We start from the raw sequence: 19,624 nt of genomic DNA on the forward strand, positions 1-19,624 counted from the left end.
CTGCCCGTGCCATGCTTCCACACCTCCATGTTAACAGTTATGGTCGTATGGAGCGCATGGCATCCTGCGGCTCATCTCGCACATGTCCAAAACGATGCTACATTTGTCCGTATTAAAAAAAAATAAAGCAAGATCACGTGGGAAGGGTTTTTTTTTTAAATAAATGAATGTAACATCATAAGGCACAGGCACAAGATGAGCAGTATGCGGTTATGCGCTCACGTAACGCTCAATACAACAGTACTGCAAGGTTTTACCAATTAGGTAGGAGATCTCCCTAAAGGCACTGGTGATGTTGCCTTCTCAGGGGGCATTCATTTGGTCGGAGCTACATCATCAGTGCCTTCAAGAAAACCAGAAAGTTGACACAAGGCTTTACTATTACTTTAAATTTGATGGTCCTTCCTATAGTGATGGACAGGGGCAGGCTGGGCCGGGGGGCAATTTCCCCCCAGACCGCCCTAACTTATGTTGAAGGCGGCTGCTGCCCACTGACATTTTTTTCCTTCTCTAGGAAGCCGGGCTGGGGGTACGGCTGCCACGGCCGGCTGCTTTTGCTTTCTGGGAGTTGTAGTCTGCGCCCAAACACAGAGGAGACTACAGCTGTAGTCTTGGATGTGGGGACCGCCATGGAGTCGAGACTCGTGGCTGGCTCAGTGCTGGCAGCAACTTTACCCCAGGACTAGGAGAATCAACCCCCAGGAGGACATGGCATGCAAGGACCTGCTGAGCTGAGATGCCAGGTTTGAGACCCTGACACCCCCAGCTGACCCCCACATCCCATCTCCCCCCCTATACGCTGCGTTTGCCCTGCCCAAGTGATCAGGCTGCATTGGGTGGACACTAGTTAGGCTGCATTTATGGACAATGGTGAGGCTGCATTGATGGGCACTGATCAGGCAGCATTGATGGGCACTGATGAGGCTGAGCTAATGGGCACTAGTGAGGCTGCATTGAAAAAACAGGTGGGCATGGACGGTGTGCTGATTCGGTGGCTCAATGGGCCACTTGACTGGACTTGCCCCCCCCCCCAGGCCTAAGGCTGCCAGCCCTCCCCTGGTGATGGAGAGCATCATAGATGGTGGAGCACATGATTTTTAGGACCATAGGACACTATCGTAAGAGACTACCTTGGATGTTGATTATTACTGTTATTCAATCACTCGATGTATATGTTTATTGGATGTTTTCTTTTTTCTTTCTCCTATTTATCTTTTAACTGTTTGTATATCTCACAATGTAGATGTTGGAATTTCCATTGTTCCCAGTTTTTTTTTTTTTTTTTTTCACATCCCTAACGCTGTCACCCACTGCTTGATGGCTTCTCCAATCACTGCGGAGCTTCTGAGTGAGTGGCGCTATCCCAACACGAAGCTTAATACAGACCAAATCATTAGAGCTCTGGACATAAATAGGAGAACTGCAAGAGATAAAGACCCGCTCATCCCAAATTCAGCATTCAGACCTTACCTTTGACTTTTATGGTGGCATACGCTGTGGACTGAAAGCTCCTGGAATCCCATAACTCTTTTATACAGCTGTACACACCAGATGCATTCATGGTAATGTCTGACACCATAAACAGAGGATCATTATCCCAACCTCTTAATTCAGCTTCATTTTTGTAAAATTTACTCCGATTTCCAGTAATTCCGGGATTGTGGTGACATTTCAGAATCAAGCGATCACCTTCGTGAATATAGGGTGCTGTCTGCAGGATCAACGGGCCTGAAATACAGAATCATATAAGATGTGTATTAGAGCAAGAGTAACTCAAGAGTGACCAGTGCCTGATAGACAGGCCCACTCGGCCCAAGCCCAGCGCTGGTTATCTTCACCATACTGTTCCGCTCCTCTCTCATCGGCCATTATAGGATGTGGTGACTTAGGATCAATCCACCAAAAGTTGCTATTTTAACCGCTTCAATACCGGGAACTTTTACACCCCCTTCCTGCCCCCCTTCCTGCCCAGGTCAATATTCTGCTTTCAGCGCCGCCGCACTTTGAATGACAATTGCACGGTCATCCAACATTGTACCCTTATGAGGTTTTTTAACACAATAGAGCTTTCATTTGGGGGTATTTAATCACCACTGTGTGTTTTATTTTTTGATAAATAAACTATAAAAAAATTATATAATTATAAAATTTTGCGAATAAATAATCTTCATAAGTTTAAGCCAAACTGAATTCTGCTACATTTCTTTGGTGAAAATAACCCAAATCAGTTTATTACTTAGTCTTTTTCGAAAAGTTAAAGAGTCCACAAACTACGGTATATATTTGGTATAGATACTGTATCTGAAAATGGATCATTCCTGATGTACCGATGGCCTATCTCATTTCTTGAGGCCTGAAAATGCCATAACAGTACAAATTCCCCCTAAATGACCCCTTTTTGCAAAGTAAAAAGAGGTCCCCCGAAGAGGATTGGGACTTTGAAGGCAACTAGATATAGGAACAAAAAAACTATTTTATGGTAAAATGATTTATTGAATATTATCATTAAAAAGTCAATGTATGCATAACACATAGTGTTATGCATACGTCGACTTTTATATGATAACCAATCACATCCATCACATTATGGAGAGAAGAGTTAACTTACAAACATAGGAGGTGCCCGAGAAATTTCTAAAAAATGTGATCCTGGTGGTTGAATTCAAACAGTGGTGGCCCGTCCATAAGGGGCGTAACAGGCGCCGCCCCCCTCATCCCTGCCCCTAATCTACATGCAGGGTGTTGGATGCATGGATTCCAATAGGGGGCGGTGTTTTTTTTTTTTGCAGCACGTGATTAGAGCCAGGCTTTAATAGGCTTCAAAATAGGGTGGGCTTGGGGCACAGAGCACTCCGCCCGAAGCCCACCCAGTTGTGCAACAATAGCGAATGAATATTGAATACTTAGTCTGTCGAAAAGTTATAGAGTCCACAAACTACGGCATATATTTGGTATAGATACTGTATCTGAAAAATGATCATTCCTGATGTACTGATGGCCTATCTGAGGGGGGTGACGCAGGGGAAGCTGGTCGCCTGGAGGGAAGCCAGAGGAGAAGCTACTCTGGCCGCTGGGAGGAGACACGAGGAGAGGAGACTCAGGGGAAACAGGTCTCCTGGAGGGAAGCCAGAGGAGAAGCTACGCTGGACACTGGGAGGAGGAGGGAGGAGATGGAGGGGAAGCCGGTCGCCCGGAGGGAAGCCAGAGGAGAAGCTACTCTGGCCGCTGGAAGGAGACACGAGGAGAGGAGACTCAGGGGAAACAGGTCTCCTGGAGGGAAGCCAGAGGAGAAGCTACGCTGGACACTGGAAGGAGACACGAGGAGAGGAGACTCAGGGGAAACAGGTCTCCTGGAGGGAAGCCAGAGGAGAAGCTACGCTGGACACTGGGAGGAGGAGGGAGGAGATGCAGGGGAAGCCGGTCGCCCGGAGGGAAGCCAGAGGAGAAGCTACTCTGGCCGCTGGGAGAAGACACGAGGAGAGGAGACTCAGGGGAAGCCGGCCAGAGGAGAGGCTACGCTGGCCACTGGGAAGAAGGAGGGAGGGGATGCGAGGCGAGGAGATTCAGGGGAAGCCGCTTGCCCTGAGGAAAGCCAGAGGAAAAGCAACGTTGGCCACTGGGTGGTGGAGACACGAGGAGAGGAGACACAGGGAAGCCTGGGGTATGTGTTGTGGCCGGGTGAATGGTTGGTAAAAGTCACAATGGTGACTTCATCTAATAAAAAAGGATTGTCTATGGTATTGTTAGCGGTGAAGCTATGTTGTTCATTGCATATTGAATTTCTTTAGCGTACTGCACGATCTCTGAGTAATGTACAAATCCTCTACACACTTATTTTAATATGTTCTTAATACATGTACTTCAGGTGCTTCATTTGAGTGTTTTTTGTTTTTTGTTATTAGGTATTTTTTCTTTTATACTTTTTTTTTATTGTTTGATTGCCTATTGTCTTTTAAATATCTGGGTAATAACAATTACCTGATAAAAAAAAAAAGTAATATCATACAGCAGCATATTCTATCGCTCAACGACAGATTAAAGTTATCAGCGACAATATATAACCACCAAGTAGCACTTCTGTAGTACTGGCCGGCAATATGAAATAGTAACTTTTCAGGTGGCTCCAGACTTTCATCATGAGTGGTGTAGCCAGTATGGCCTAAACTTAGGGCCAAGGGACAAGGGGTGGACGGGAGGGGCGGCTGTCCTGGGTGCAGTGGTTTACTGTAGGGATGGAGGCGCCTTCCTTCTGTTTCAAGGCTGACAAGAGTAGTGACAGCAGCAGCACTACTCCTGTCAGCCCAGTACAGGGAGCAGTGAGGAGAGAAGCGGTGCAGACTGTGCTCTCTCGCTTCCTGCCACTGCCTGAACTCACCAGCTTTTATGGCTTTTGGCTAAGGTTGGCCTTGCACAACTGTCCCTGAGACAAGAAACGGGGGTACACCTTGTTACCCTCTGCTCAGGCGGAGCTCAGGGTTTCCTCCGCCCCTGTATTTTTTCCTTGCGACATAGCAGTATGTTAGTGACAACTAGTACAGTAAGTCATTGGCTTGTTGGATTAGCTCACCTTCAGTCACATTCAGTGTGACCATCTCACTTTTACTACCATCTGGGGTCTGACATTGGTAATTTCCGCTCTGCATGACGTTAGCACTTAGAATTTCGTATATATTCCCTTTATTCCCTCCAATCTTCTCATTGTTAAAGAACCAGGCGTATTCCGTCTCCTTAGGCTGGGAATCACAGGTCATTTTAATTTTCTCTCCTTTGAAGATCGTACCATAGTTTGGGGTGAATTTCAACACAGGCCTTGCTGCAGATCCTACAAAACAGCACATCAGATGGGTCATTTATCAAGACGACATTGCAGTAAAATATTTTTAAGCAGATATAATCAATAGAGACCTGGAAACATTTGACCAGGGAGGCCAACACAACCAAATGGCCCTTTGATGGGGTCTGAACGGGGAGCAGAAAGCAATACACCACCCATGAGGCTGCCCCTGACTGCAGGTTCCAGAGTGATGTCTGAATGGGAGAGGATCACCAGCCCAACATGCAGCTTTTTACTGTCTTGGAAGCAAAATACCCACCTAACCCCCAGCCTAGTCATTCCCTAGCTATACAGTGCCTTGCAAAAGTATTCATACCCCTTGAAATTATCCACATTATGTCATGTTACAACCAAAAATGTAAATGTATTTTATTGGGATTTTATGTGATAGACCAACACAAAGTGGCACATCATTGTGAAATGGAAGGGAAATCATAAATGGTCTTAATTTTTTTTTTTTTTACAAATAAATATCTGAAAAGTGTGGCATGTATTTGTATTGAGCCCCCTTCACTCTGATACCCCTAACTAAAATCTAGTGGAACCAATCGCCTTCAGAAGTCACCTGATTAATACATAAAGTCCACTTGTGTGTAATTTAATTTCAGTATAAATACAGCTGTTCTGTGAAGCCCTCAGAGGTTTGTTATGCCTCGTATACACGACCAGACTTTTCGAGGGACTAGGTCCGACGGTCTTTCCGACGGACTTTCGGCGGAGTTCCGACTAAGTTTCCGAATGAACGGACTTGGCCACACACAATCAGCACAGTGGTGTAGTAGTTAGCACTCTCACCTAGCAGTAAGAAGGGTTGCTGGTTCGAATCCCAACTACGACACCACCTGCCTGGAGTTTGCATGTTCTCTCTGTGCCTGCATGAGTTTCCTCCGGGTACTTCAGTTTCCCCCCACAATCCAAAGACATGCAGGTAGGTTAATTGGCTTCTGTCAAAAATTGGCCCCTAGTATATGAATGGGGACCTTGGATTGTGGGCTCCTTGAGGGTAGGGACAGATGTGAGTGTGCAATGTACAGGGATAGGGACAATTGTAGACACTCACTCAGGTTGAACTGGATGGACTGGTGTCTTTATTCAACCTAACTAACTATGACTATGAATCACACAAAAGTCTGACGGATTCAAATGTGATGACATACAACCAGACTAGAATCAGGAAGTTCATAGCCAATAGCTGCCCTAGCATCAGTTTTTGTCCATCAGACTAGCATACACACGAACTGATTTCTCGGTCCGGTGGAAAAATTTAAAACATGTTCTGTTTCTAACAGCAAGCAAAGGTCCGATGGAGCCCACACACGATCGAATTGTCCGAAGGACTCGTTCCATCGGACCTTTGCTGTCAAAAAGTCTGGTCGTGAGTACGCGGAATTAGAGAACCTAATGCCGCGTACACACGACTAAATTGTCCGACAAACAATCCGGCAAACAATCTGCCAGACTTTCTAACGAACGGACTTGGCCACACATGGACACTCCGAAAGTCTGGCAATTTCTAATGCGATGACGTACAGCACGTAGGACGGGACTAGAAAAAGGAAGTTCAATAGCCAGTAGCCAATAGCTTCCTTCTCGTGCTTGCTTCTGAGCATGTGTCATTCTTAGTCCGCCGGACTAGCACACTGACAAACGGATTGTCCGCTGAAAGCCAAGTCCGGCAGACAAATTTTGAGTCAAAACTACTTTCTAAGTCCGCCGGACTTTACGATGAAAAAGTGCGCTGGAGCCCACACACCATCCGGGGTAATGCAGTCCGGCGGACTAAGTCCGCTGGACAATTCGGTCGTGTGTACACGGCATTAGGGTCCTTTCACACAGGCTTTCCGATCAGGTCTGCCTGTCATTTTTGCAGACGGACGGGATCAGACCTTGCAGTCTCCTCTATGGAACGTCGGACATCAGCGGACACATGTCCACCACGGACACATCTCACGGAGCTCTGTTCAATTCATCATCCAAAAATGGAAAGAGTATGGTCACATATTAGTCGTGCTCTCCATAAATCTGGCCTTTATGGAAGAGTGGCAAGAAGAAAGACATTGTTGAAAGAAAACCATAAGAAGTCCTGTTTGCAGTTTGCGAGAAGCCATGTGGGGGACACAGCAAACATGTGGAAGAAGGTGCTCTGGTCAAAAATTATGGCGTGACCAAAATTTTACTTTTTGTCTTAAAAGCAAAACGCTATGTGTGGTGTAAAGCTAACACTGCACATCGCCCTGAACACACCATCCCCACTGTGAAACATGGCGGTGGCAGCATCATGTTGTGGGGATGCTTTTCTTCAGCAGGAACAGGGAAGCTGGTCAGAGTTGATGGGAAGATGGATGGAGCCAAATACAGGGCAATCTTAGAAGAAAGACTTGAGACCGGGGCGGAAGGTTCACCTTCCAGCAGGACTACGGCCTTAAACATACAGCCAGAGCTACAATGGAATGGTTTAGCTCAAAGCATATTCATGTGTTAGAATGGCCCAGTCAAAGTCCAGACCTAAATCCTATTGAGAATCTGTGGCAAGACTTGAAAATTGCTGTTCAGACACTTTCCATCCAATCTGACAGAGCTTGAGATATTTTGCAAAGAAGAATGGGCAAAAATGTGCCTCTCTAGATGTGCAAAGCTGGTAGAGACATCCCCAAAAAGACTTGCAGCTGTAATTGCAGAGAAAGGCGGTTCTACAAAGTATTGACTCCAGGGGGCGCCATACAAATTTACCCCCCACACTTTTCACATATTTATTTGTAAAAAAATTCAAAAAACATTTATAATTTTCCTTCCACTTCACAATTATGTGCCACTTTGTGTTGGTCTATCACAGTGATGGCGAACCTTGGCACCCCAGATGTTTTGGAACTACATTTCCCATGATGCTCAACTACACTGCAGAGTGCATAAGCCTCATGGGAAATGGAGTTCCAAAACATCTGAGGTGCCAAGGTTCACCATCACTGGTCTATCACATAAAATCCCAATAAAATAAATTTACTTTTTTTGGTTGTAACATGACAAAATGTGGAAAACAGGTACAAATACTTTTTCAAGGCACTGTATTTGTTGTCTGTAATGTTTTCTGTTGTTTTCAAGCTGCGCTCCTTAGTTCCGTTCTCCTGACCAGCTGCTTTAGCCACATAGGCTTTTATTGATAGGACCAATGTAAGGGGCATTTTTTCCACTGACTACCAATTTAAGGGGTATTCTTTCCTCTGGCCCTCAACGTAAGGAACATTCATCCCACTTACCACCAATGTAAGGGGCATTCCTTCCACTTATCACCAATGTAGGGACCATTTTTCCTACTAACCACCAATTTAAGGGACATTCTTCCCTCTGACCCTCAATGTAAGGAACGTAAGGAGCATTCTTCCCACTGACCACCAATGTAAGGACCATTTTTCCTACTGACCACCAATTTAAGGGACATTATTCCCATTGACCCTCAACGTAAGGAACATTCTTCCCACTAATCACCAATGTAAAGAGCATTCTTTTCACAGACCACCAATATAAGGGACATTCGTCCCACTGATCACCAATGTAAGGGGCATTCCTCCCACTTACCACTAATGTAGGGACCATTTTTCCTACTGGCCACCAATTTAAGGGACGTTCTTCACTCTGACCCTCAATGTAAGGATAATTCTTCCCACTGACCACCAATGTAAAGGGCATTCCTCCCAATGGCCAACAATTGTGAGGGGCGTTCTTCCTGACCTCTCCTGAACTTTGTGTTTCCTGTTCCCCCCCCAGTGTCCAAACTGTAGATAAGTAACTTGGAATTAGGGATGGATTAAATTCTAAACCCAAGAACACGCATGTAATATATTGCAGCTTACCAGTCCTTAGAAGTGGCTGATTTTTCACTTTCTTTTCAGTAGGGGTTCCTGCTAGAAACCCACCCACTGTCCTAGGCTGACAACTCTACCTCCTTGTTCTGTATCTTTGGAGGGGTAGTGTTGCCACCCTAATGCCCCCTACACACGATCGGATTTTCCGACAACAAAACCGTGTTTTTTTTTCCGAAGGATGTTGGCTCAAACGTGTCTTGCATACACGCGGTCACACAAATGTTGGGCAAAAATTCAGAACGTCAAGAACGCCTACAAGACGTACGACGAGCCGAGAAAAAGGAAGTTCAATAGTCAGTGCGGCTCCTTCTGCTTGATTCAGAGCATGCGTGAATTTTTGTGCGACGGACTTGTGTACATGCGATCTGACTTTCCAACAACAAGTTTAGTTGTTGGAAAATTTGAGAACCTGCTCTCGGACATTTGTGTGCAGAAATTCTGACAGCAAATGTTCGATGCAGCGTACACATGGTCGGACTTTCCGACAACAAGCTCACATCGAACATTTCCTGTCGGAAAGTCCGAGCTTGTGTAAGCGGAATTAGACAGTGAACTGGGGGAGGATTACAACTTATCTTACCCCATCCTATTGCTGGTAACATAGTGGGGGTGTTTTGTAGTTCACCAGAGGTAACCGGGGCAAAGCTGATAACACTGCAGAGTGCAAAGAAACCTGCAAGCCCACAAGGTTTTTAGGGCTCATTAGCATGGACGACTGGGGGGGGTAGTAAGAAATAGGTGGCTGAGCCACGGTTATACCGTAGTAGTAACTACTACCTTGAGTACATATAGAACACATACTAAAGAAACTATGTGTGTCCATAATTTATTACATAAATAGACTTTCAAACAGATGCCAGAGCCCATAAGGGGGCATTCATGAGCAACCTATTCAAGAAGCCGCACCACCAAAGTTTGCTATGGTATTGCACTGATTGGTGGTCACGGTGAAGGGTTGGTGTTTCTTATATACATGGTTTATTGTGACACCTCTTGACAGCTTCTACCCTCAGCTTCCTTTGCGACTCTTTCCACCCGGTCACATGGCATATCAGAGCCACGAAGGAGGTCGTTGCTGGAAGAGTTTTCTTTGCCAAATACTGCGATTGCCGGTCTGAATGGCGAGCAGGTGGATATTTGAGGTTGATAATTGTAGATCCCAGCAGCTCAATATGACTTATTGGTACCAGCCCATGGAGTAAATGGCAACCTTCCTCCTCCCAAGCCAATTCTTCCAGTTTCTATAGGCCAGTAAAGATAATCCCAATATATCACCAACAGTGTTTAAAGAGTATTGGACAGCCACCACCAGGCACTTGGCTTCCCTTTAGATTACAATACAGTTAATCTTTCAGTAAGATAGATAACCAGACAGATGTCCACATACACTATATTGTCAAATGTATTGGGACACCTGCATTATGCTACCAAAAATATTCTGTGCCTCCAGCATTGTTCCTGCCATTTTGCCGAAGCCCAGAGTGTTCTGAACCCCCCTTCACATCACACCCCCCCCTACATTCACAGCCATATTCTCTGCCCCCCTTTACACCCCACCCATACAGCCATGTCATCTACCCCCCTTCATTCACACACCCCCCACCACAGACATGTCCTCCACCCCCCTTTACATCCCCCTCAACACCCCCACAGGCATTTCCTCTACCCCTTCACACCCCCCACCACAGTTATGTCCTATATCCCCCTTTACATCCCCGCAGCCATGTACTCTACAACCCTTTACAACCCCCCCCCACAGCTATGTCATCTATCCCCCTTTACATCCCAGCAGCCATGTTCTCTACCCCCCTTTACAACCCCCCCAAAGCTATGTACTCTATCCCTCTTTACATCCTCCCAGTCATGTTCTCTACCCCCCTTTACAACCCAACCCACAGCTATGTCCTCTATCCCCCTTTACATCCCCCCAGTCATGTTCTCTACCCCCCTTTACAACCCCCCCAAAGCTATGTTCTCTATCCCACTTTACACCCCCCCACAGCCATGTTCTCTACCCCCCCTTTACAACCCACCCCACAGCTATGTCCTCTATCCCCCTTTACATCCTCCCAGTCATATTCTCTACCCCCGTTTACAACGCATCTCACAACTATGTCCTCTACCCCCCTTTACAACCCCCCAAAACTATATTTTCTATCCCACTTTACATCCCTCCACAGCCATGTTCTCTACCCCCCCTTTACAACCCCCCCAAAGCTATGTCCCCTATCTCCCTTTGCATCCTCCCAGTCATGTTCTCTACCCCCCTTTACACCCCCCCTCCACAGCTATGTCCTCTATCCCTCTTTACACCATTGCCCCCATTGCCATTTCCTATATCACTCTTCACAACCCCAACAGCTATCTCTTCTAATCTCCCTTCACAACTTCACAACCCCCCCCCCCCCCCCACAGTCACCTCCTATTCTCCCCATTCAAATCCTCCCCCACAGCCATGACCTCTACCCCTTTACATTACCTTCCCCCACCCATATCCTTTGCCCCCTTTTAAATTACCCTTCCCCCTTCACAGCTATGTCCTCTGACCCCTGTCATTTTTGGTATTGCCACAACGCATACAACATCTCACCATGTATTAAATGCAGAACACTAAGGGGTTTATTTACTAAAGGCAAATCCACTGTGCACTACTTGGAAGTACAGTTGCTGTAGATCTGAGGGGGATATTCTTGCATATGATTGGATGATAGAAATCAGCAGAGCTTCCCCATCATTTCAGATCATCCCCTAACATCTACATGTAGCGCCCACCCCATTTAGGTGGGTGCTAGATAGGGTTTTATAGGTAGTGATAGGTAAATTTGACCAGGGCTTTACACTTTTTAGGCCTGGTTGTTTATTTTGGGAGGTGGGAGTGATAGAATAGAGGGGGGGGGGGGGTGTGGCCACCTACACCTTGGCTCAGAGAGACCCCCTTTACCTTTCAGTGGAAATATTCTGGAAGGGAGGCAGGACTTGGGACTGGAGTGGTAGGCAGCTTGTATGGAGAGCTCTGGACCAATCATTAATTTGTGTTGGCAGAGGCAGGAGTTACATATAAGCTGGGGGGTCACATGCTTCCTGAGAGTTTCGAGAGGAGGACAAGCAGGAGAGAGGTAGAGAGCGTGGAGCAGGCTTGAAGGCCTGGGGCTTCAGAGACCCCAATGCTGGATAGCAGGAGCGAGTTTGAAGGCCTCATGGTTCAGAGACCTCAGTGCTGGAGAACCCACACAGTCACTATGTAATCTGAATGTCGTCATTTATCAAGACGACATTGCAGTAAAATATTTTTAAGCAGATATAATCAATAGAGACCTGGAAACATTTGACCAGGGAGGCCAACACAACCAAATGGCCCTTTGATGGGGTCTGAACGGGGAGCAGAAAGCAATACACCACCCATGAGGCTGCCCCTGACTGCAGGTTCCAGAGTGATGTCTGAATGGGAGAGGATCACCAGCCCAACATGCAGCTTTTTACTGTCTTGGAAGCAAAATACCCACCTAACCCCCAGCCTAGTCATTCCCTAGCTATACAGTGCCTTGCAAAAGTATTCATACCCCTTGAAATTATCCACATTATGTCATGTTACAACCAAAAATGTAAATGTATTTTATTGGGATTTTATGTGATAGACCAACACAAAGTGGCACATCATTGTGAAATGGAAGGGAAATCATAAATGGTCTTAATTTTTTTTTTTTTTACAAATAAATATCTGAAAAGTGTGGCATGTATTTGTATTGAGCCCCCTTCACTCTGATACCCCTAACTAAAATCTAGTGGAACCAATCGCCTTCAGAAGTCACCTGATTAATACATAAAGTCCACTTGTGTGTAATTTAATTTCAGTATAAATACAGCTGTTCTGTGAAGCCCTCAGAGGTTTGTTATGCCTCGTATACACGACCAGACTTTTCGAGGGACTAGGTCCGACGGTCTTTCCGACGGACTTTCGGCGGAGTTCCGACTAAGTTTCCGAATGAACGGACTTGGCCACACACAATCAGCACAGTGGTGTAGTAGTTAGCACTCTCACCTAGCAGTAAGAAGGGTTGCTGGTTCGAATCCCAACTACGACACCACCTGCCTGGAGTTTGCATGTTCTCTCTGTGCCTGCATGAGTTTCCTCCGGGTACTTCAGTTTCCCCCCACAATCCAAAGACATGCAGGTAGGTTAATTGGCTTCTGTCAAAAATTGGCCCCTAGTATATGAATGGGGACCTTGGATTGTGGGCTCCTTGAGGGTAGGGACAGATGTGAGTGTGCAATGTACAGGGATAGGGACAATTGTAGACACTCACTCAGGTTGAACTGGATGGACTGGTGTCTTTATTCAACCTAACTAACTATGACTATGAATCACACAAAAGTCTGACGGATTCAAATGTGATGACATACAACCAGACTAGAATCAGGAAGTTCATAGCCAATAGCTGCCCTAGCATCAGTTTTTGTCCATCAGACTAGCATACACACGAACTGATTTCTCGGTCCGGTGGAAAAATTTAAAACATGTTCTGTTTCTAACAGCAAGCAAAGGTCCGATGGAGCCCACACACGATCGAATTGTCCGAAGGACTCGTTCCATCGGACCTTTGCTGTCAAAAAGTCTGGTCGTGAGTACGCGGAATTAGAGAACCTAATGCCGCGTACACACGACTAAATTGTCCGACAAACAATCCGGCAAACAATCTGCCAGACTTTCTAACGAACGGACTTGGCCACACATGGACACTCCGAAAGTCTGGCAATTTCTAATGCGATGACGTACAGCACGTAGGACGGGACTAGAAAAAGGAAGTTCAATAGCCAGTAGCCAATAGCTTCCTTCTCGTGCTTGCTTCTGAGCATGTGTCATTCTTAGTCCGCCGGACTAGCACACTGACAAACGGATTGTCCGCTGAAAGCCAAGTCCGGCAGACAAATTTTGAGTCAAAACTACTTTCTAAGTCCGCCGGACTTTACGATGAAAAAGTGCGCTGGAGCCCACACACCATCCGGGGTAATGCAGTCCGGCGGACTAAGTCCGCTGGACAATTCGGTCGTGTGTACACGGCATTAGGGTCCTTTCACACAGGCTTTCCGATCAGGTCTGCCTGTCATTTTTGCAGACGGACGGGATCAGACCTTGCAGTCTCCTCTATGGAACGTCGGACATCAGCGGACACATGTCCACCACGGACACATCTCACGGAGCTCTGTTCAATTCATCATCCAAAAATGGAAAGAGTATGGTCACATATTAGTCGTGCTCTCCATAAATCTGGCCTTTATGGAAGAGTGGCAAGAAGAAAGACATTGTTGAAAGAAAACCATAAGAAGTCCTGTTTGCAGTTTGCGAGAAGCCATGTGGGGGACACAGCAAACATGTGGAAGAAGGTGCTCTGGTCAAAAATTATGGCGTGACCAAAATTTTACTTTTTGTCTTAAAAGCAAAACGCTATGTGTGGTGTAAAGCTAACACTGCACATCGCCCTGAACACACCATCCCCACTGTGAAACATGGCGGTGGCAGCATCATGTTGTGGGGATGCTTTTCTTCAGCAGGAACAGGGAAGCTGGTCAGAGTTGATGGGAAGATGGATGGAGCCAAATACAGGGCAATCTTAGAAGAAAGACTTGAGACCGGGGCGGAAGGTTCACCTTCCAGCAGGACTACGGCCTTAAACATACAGCCAGAGCTACAATGGAATGGTTTAGCTCAAAGCATATTCATGTGTTAGAATGGCCCAGTCAAAGTCCAGACCTAAATCCTATTGAGAATCTGTGGCAAGACTTGAAAATTGCTGTTCAGACACTTTCCATCCAATCTGACAGAGCTTGAGATATTTTGCAAAGAAGAATGGGCAAAAATGTGCCTCTCTAGATGTGCAAAGCTGGTAGAGACATCCCCAAAAAGACTTGCAGCTGTAATTGCAGAGAAAGGCGGTTCTACAAAGTATTGACTCCAGGGGGCGCCATACAAATTTACCCCCCACACTTTTCACATATTTATTTGTAAAAAAATTCAAAAAACATTTATAATTTTCCTTCCACTTCACAATTATGTGCCACTTTGTGTTGGTCTATCACAGTGATGGCGAACCTTGGCACCCCAGATGTTTTGGAACTACATTTCCCATGATGCTCAACTACACTGCAGAGTGCATAAGCCTCATGGGAAATGGAGTTCCAAAACATCTGGGGTGCCAAGGTTCACCATCACTGGTCTATCACATAAAATCCCAATAAAATAAATTTACTTTTTTTGGTTGTAACATGACAAAATGTGGAAAACAGGTACAAATACTTTTTCAAGGCACTGTATTTGTTGTCTGTAATGTTTTCTGTTGTTTTCAAGCTGCGCTCCTTAGTTCCGTTCTCCTGACCAGCTGCTTTAGCCACATAGGCTTTTATTGATAGGACCAATGTAAGGGGCATTTTTTCCACTGACTACCAATTTAAGGGGTATTCTTTCCTCTGGCCCTCAACGTAAGGAACATTCATCCCACTTACCACCAATGTAAGGGGCATTCCTTCCACTTATCACCAATGTAGGGACCATTTTTCCTACTAACCACCAATTTAAGGGACATTCTTCCCTCTGACCCTCAATGTAAGGAACGTAAGGAGCATTCTTCCCACTGACCACCAATGTAAGGACCATTTTTCCTACTGACCACCAATTTAAGGGACATTATTCCCATTGACCCTCAACGTAAGGAACATTCTTCCCACTAATCACCAATGTAAAGAGCATTCTTTTCACAGACCACCAATATAAGGGACATTCGTCCCACTGATCACCAATGTAAGGGGCATTCCTCCCACTTACCACTAATGTAGGGACCATTTTTCCTACTGGCCACCAATTTAAGGGACGTTCTTCACTCTGACCCTCAATGTAAGGATAATTCTTCCCACTGACCACCAATGTAAAGGGCATTCCTCCCAATGGCCAACAATTGTGAGGGGCGTTCTTCCTGACCTCTCCTGAACTTTGTGTTTCCTGTTCCCCCCCCAGTGTCCAAACTGTAGATAAGTAACTTGGAATTAGGGATGGATTAAATTCTAAACCCAAGAACACGCATGTAATATATTGCAGCTTACCAGTCCTTAGAAGTGGCTGATTTTTCACTTTCTTTTCAGTAGGGGTTCCTGCTAGAAACCCACCCACTGTCCTAGGCTGACAACTCTACCTCCTTGTTCTGTATCTTTGGAGGGGTAGTGTTGCCACCCTAATGCCCCCTACACACGATCGGATTTTCCGACAACAAAACCGTGTTTTTTTTTCCGAAGGATGTTGGCTCAAACGTGTCTTGCATACACGCGGTCACACAAATGTTGGGCAAAAATTCAGAACGTCAAGAACGCCTACAAGACGTACGACGAGCCGAGAAAAAGGAAGTTCAATAGTCAGTGCGGCTCCTTCTGCTTGATTCAGAGCATGCGTGAATTTTTGTGCGACGGACTTGTGTACATGCGATCTGACTTTCCAACAACAAGTTTAGTTGTTGGAAAATTTGAGAACCTGCTCTCGGACATTTGTGTGCAGAAATTCTGACAGCAAATGTTCGATGCAGCGTACACATGGTCGGACTTTCCGACAACAAGCTCACATCGAACATTTCCTGTCAGAAAGTCCGAGCTTGTGTAAGCGGAATTAGACAGTGAACTGGGGGAGGATTACAACTTATCTTACCCCATCCTATTGCTGGTAACATAGTGGGGGTGTTTTGTAGTTCACCAGAGGTAACCGGGGCAAAGCTGATAACACTGCAGAGTGCAAAGAAACCTGCAAGCCCACAAGGTTTTTAGGGCTCATTAGCATGGACGACTGGGGGGGGTAGTAAGAAATAGGTGGCTGAGCCACGGTTATACCGTAGTAGTAACTACTACCTTGAGTACATATAGAACACATACTAAAGAAACTATGTGTGTCCATAATTTATTACATAAATAGACTTTCAAACAGATGCCAGAGCCCATAAGGGGGCATTCATGAGCAACCTATTCAAGAAGCCGCACCACCAAAGTTTGCTATGGTATTGCACTGATTGGTGGTCACGGTGAAGGGTTGGTGTTTCTTATATACATGGTTTATTGTGACACCTCTTGACAGCTTCTACCCTCAGCTTCCTTTGCGACTCTTTCCACCCGGTCACATGGCATATCAGAGCCACGAAGGAGGTCGTTGCTGGAAGAGTTTTCTTTGCCAAATACTGCGATTGCCGGTCTGAATGGCGAGCAGGTGGATATTTGAGGTTGATAATTGTAGATCCCAGCAGCTCAATATGACTTATTGGTACCAGCCCATGGAGTAAATGGCAACCTTCCTCCTCCCAAGCCAATTCTTCCAGTTTCTATAGGCCAGTAAAGATAATCCCAATATATCACCAACAGTGTTTAAAGAGTATTGGACAGCCACCACCAGGCACTTGGCTTCCCTTTAGATTACAATACAGTTAATCTTTCAGTAAGATAGATAACCAGACAGATGTCCACATACACTATATTGTCAAATGTATTGGGACACCTGCATTATGCTACCAAAAATATTCTGTGCCTCCAGCATTGTTCCTGCCATTTTGCCGAAGCCCAGAGTGTTCTGAACCCCCCTTCACATCACACCCCCCCCTACATTCACAGCCATATTCTCTGCCCCCCTTTACACCCCACCCATACAGCCATGTCATCTACCCCCCTTCATTCACACACCCCCCACCACAGACATGTCCTCCACCCCCCTTTACATCCCCCTCAACACCCCCACAGGCATTTCCTCTACCCCTTCACACCCCCCACCACAGTTATGTCCTATATCCCCCTTTACATCCCCGCAGCCATGTACTCTACAACCCTTTACAACCCCCCCCCACAGCTATGTCATCTATCCCCCTTTACATCCCAGCAGCCATGTTCTCTACCCCCCTTTACAACCCCCCCAAAGCTATGTACTCTATCCCTCTTTACATCCTCCCAGTCATGTTCTCTACCCCCCTTTACAACCCAACCCACAGCTATGTCCTCTATCCCCCTTTACATCCCCCCAGTCATGTTCTCTACCCCCCTTTACAACCCCCCCAAAGCTATGTTCTCTATCCCACTTTACACCCCCCCACAGCCATGTTCTCTACCCCCCCTTTACAACCCACCCCACAGCTATGTCCTCTATCCCCCTTTACATCCTCCCAGTCATATTCTCTACCCCCGTTTACAACGCATCTCACAACTATGTCCTCTACCCCCCTTTACAACCCCCCAAAACTATATTTTCTATCCCACTTTACATCCCTCCACAGCCATGTTCTCTACCCCCCCTTTACAACCCCCCCAAAGCTATGTCCCCTATCTCCCTTTACATCCTCCCAGTCATGTTCTCTACCCCCCTTTACACCCCCCCTCCACAGCTATGTCCTCTATCCCTCTTTACACCATTGCCCCCATTGCCATTTCCTATATCACTCTTCACAACCCCAACAGCTATCTCTTCTAATCTCCCTTCACAACTTCACAACCCCCCCCCCCCCCCACAGTCACCTCCTATTCTCCCCATTCAAATCCTCCCCCACAGCCATGACCTCTACCCCTTTACATTACCTTCCCCCACCCATATCCTTTGCCCCCTTTTAAATTACCCTTCCCCCTTCACAGCTATGTCCTCTGACCCCTGTCATTTTTGGTATTGCCACAACGCATACAACATCTCACCATGTATTAAATGCAGAACACTAAGGGGTTTATTTACTAAAGGCAAATCCACTGTGCACTACTTGGAAGTACAGTTGCTGTAGATCTGAGGGGGATATTCTTGCATATGATTGGATGATAGAAATCAGCAGAGCTTCCCCATCATTTCAGATCATCCCCTAACATCTACATGTAGCGCCCACCCCATTTAGGTGGGTGCTAGATAGGGTTTTATAGGTAGTGATAGGTAAATTTGACCAGGGCTTTACACTTTTTAGGCCTGGTTGTTTATTTTGGGAGGTGGGAGTGATAGAATAGAGGGGGGGGGGGGGTGTGGCCACCTACACCTTGGCTCAGAGAGACCCCCTTTACCTTTCAGTGGAAATATTCTGGAAGGGAGGCAGGACTTGGGACTGGAGTGGTAGGCAGCTTGTATGGAGAGCTCTGGACCAATCATTAATTTGTGTTGGCAGAGGCAGGAGTTACATATAAGCTGGGGGGTCACATGCTTCCTGAGAGTTTCGAGAGGAGGACAAGCAGGAGAGAGGTAGAGAGCGTGGAGCAGGCTTGAAGGCCTGAGGCTTCAGAGACCCCAATGCTGGATAGCAGGAGCGAGTTTGAAGGCCTCATGGTTCAGAGACCTCAGTGCTGGAGAACCCACACAGTCACTATGTAATCTGGAGGTGAAAACCGGGCGTCCCAGCCTGGGATGTACCGGACCATGAGGAGGAGGAAGTAGGTGAAAAACGGATGGAGGAAACTGGGATCGACCTTCTGTGGCAATCATGGACTGTCGATGGGAGAGAGCAAAGGGAGCGCAACCCAGCGGTGCTTATCCATCAAATTCGCTTGTGTCCAAGGACCTAGTGAGGGACACTTTCCAGAACTGATACTGGGCGGATTGCAGGAGTCAGGGTAGGCGGTGAGGCCTGGGACTTTTAACATCCATAACCCACAGCATTATTCAGAGTAATGCTGGTCGGTTCATCAAAGGAAAGTACAGAATCAGGAACCAGATTATTAGAGGCAACTCGTATCCTCTACTTTAATGTAACGTCCATTCAAGCTCAAGAAATAAAGCCTTTTCAAAGATAAAGACTGTCTGCTGCTTGTGGATCTTTGCATGGAAGGAACGGAACACAAATGTAATGAACTCACTTTGCAGCTCCCAAGGGAGTAGTGCGCTACATACAGTGTACTTCCAAGTGTACTAAATTAGCCAGCAGGTGATTGGCTGCTAGAATGCAGGGCAACCAAT

General features: G+C 46.3%; 1 protein-coding gene across 1 annotated transcript in view; it reads right to left on the bottom strand.

The window, feature by feature from the left end:
- The window catches only part of LOC143958875 (Fc receptor-like protein 4), a 69,717-nt gene that overhangs the window by 28,460 nt on the left and 21,633 nt on the right, over positions 1-19,624 (bottom strand). Inside the window, exons 3-4 of the mRNA XM_077467857.1 lie at positions 4,568-4,822; positions 1,471-1,728 (exon numbers count right to left, since the gene is read on the bottom strand). Coding sequence (XP_077323983.1) covers positions 1,471-1,728; positions 4,568-4,822 — 513 coding nt within the window. The remainder of the gene's footprint in view (positions 1-1,470; positions 1,729-4,567; positions 4,823-19,624) is intronic.

Source organism: Lithobates pipiens, unplaced genomic scaffold, assembly GCF_037356315.1.
Source record: "Lithobates pipiens isolate NorthernLeopardFrog02 unplaced genomic scaffold, aLitPip1_a1.2 Scaffold_62, whole genome shotgun sequence".
Taxonomy (NCBI): Eukaryota; Metazoa; Chordata; class Amphibia; order Anura; family Ranidae; genus Lithobates; species Lithobates pipiens.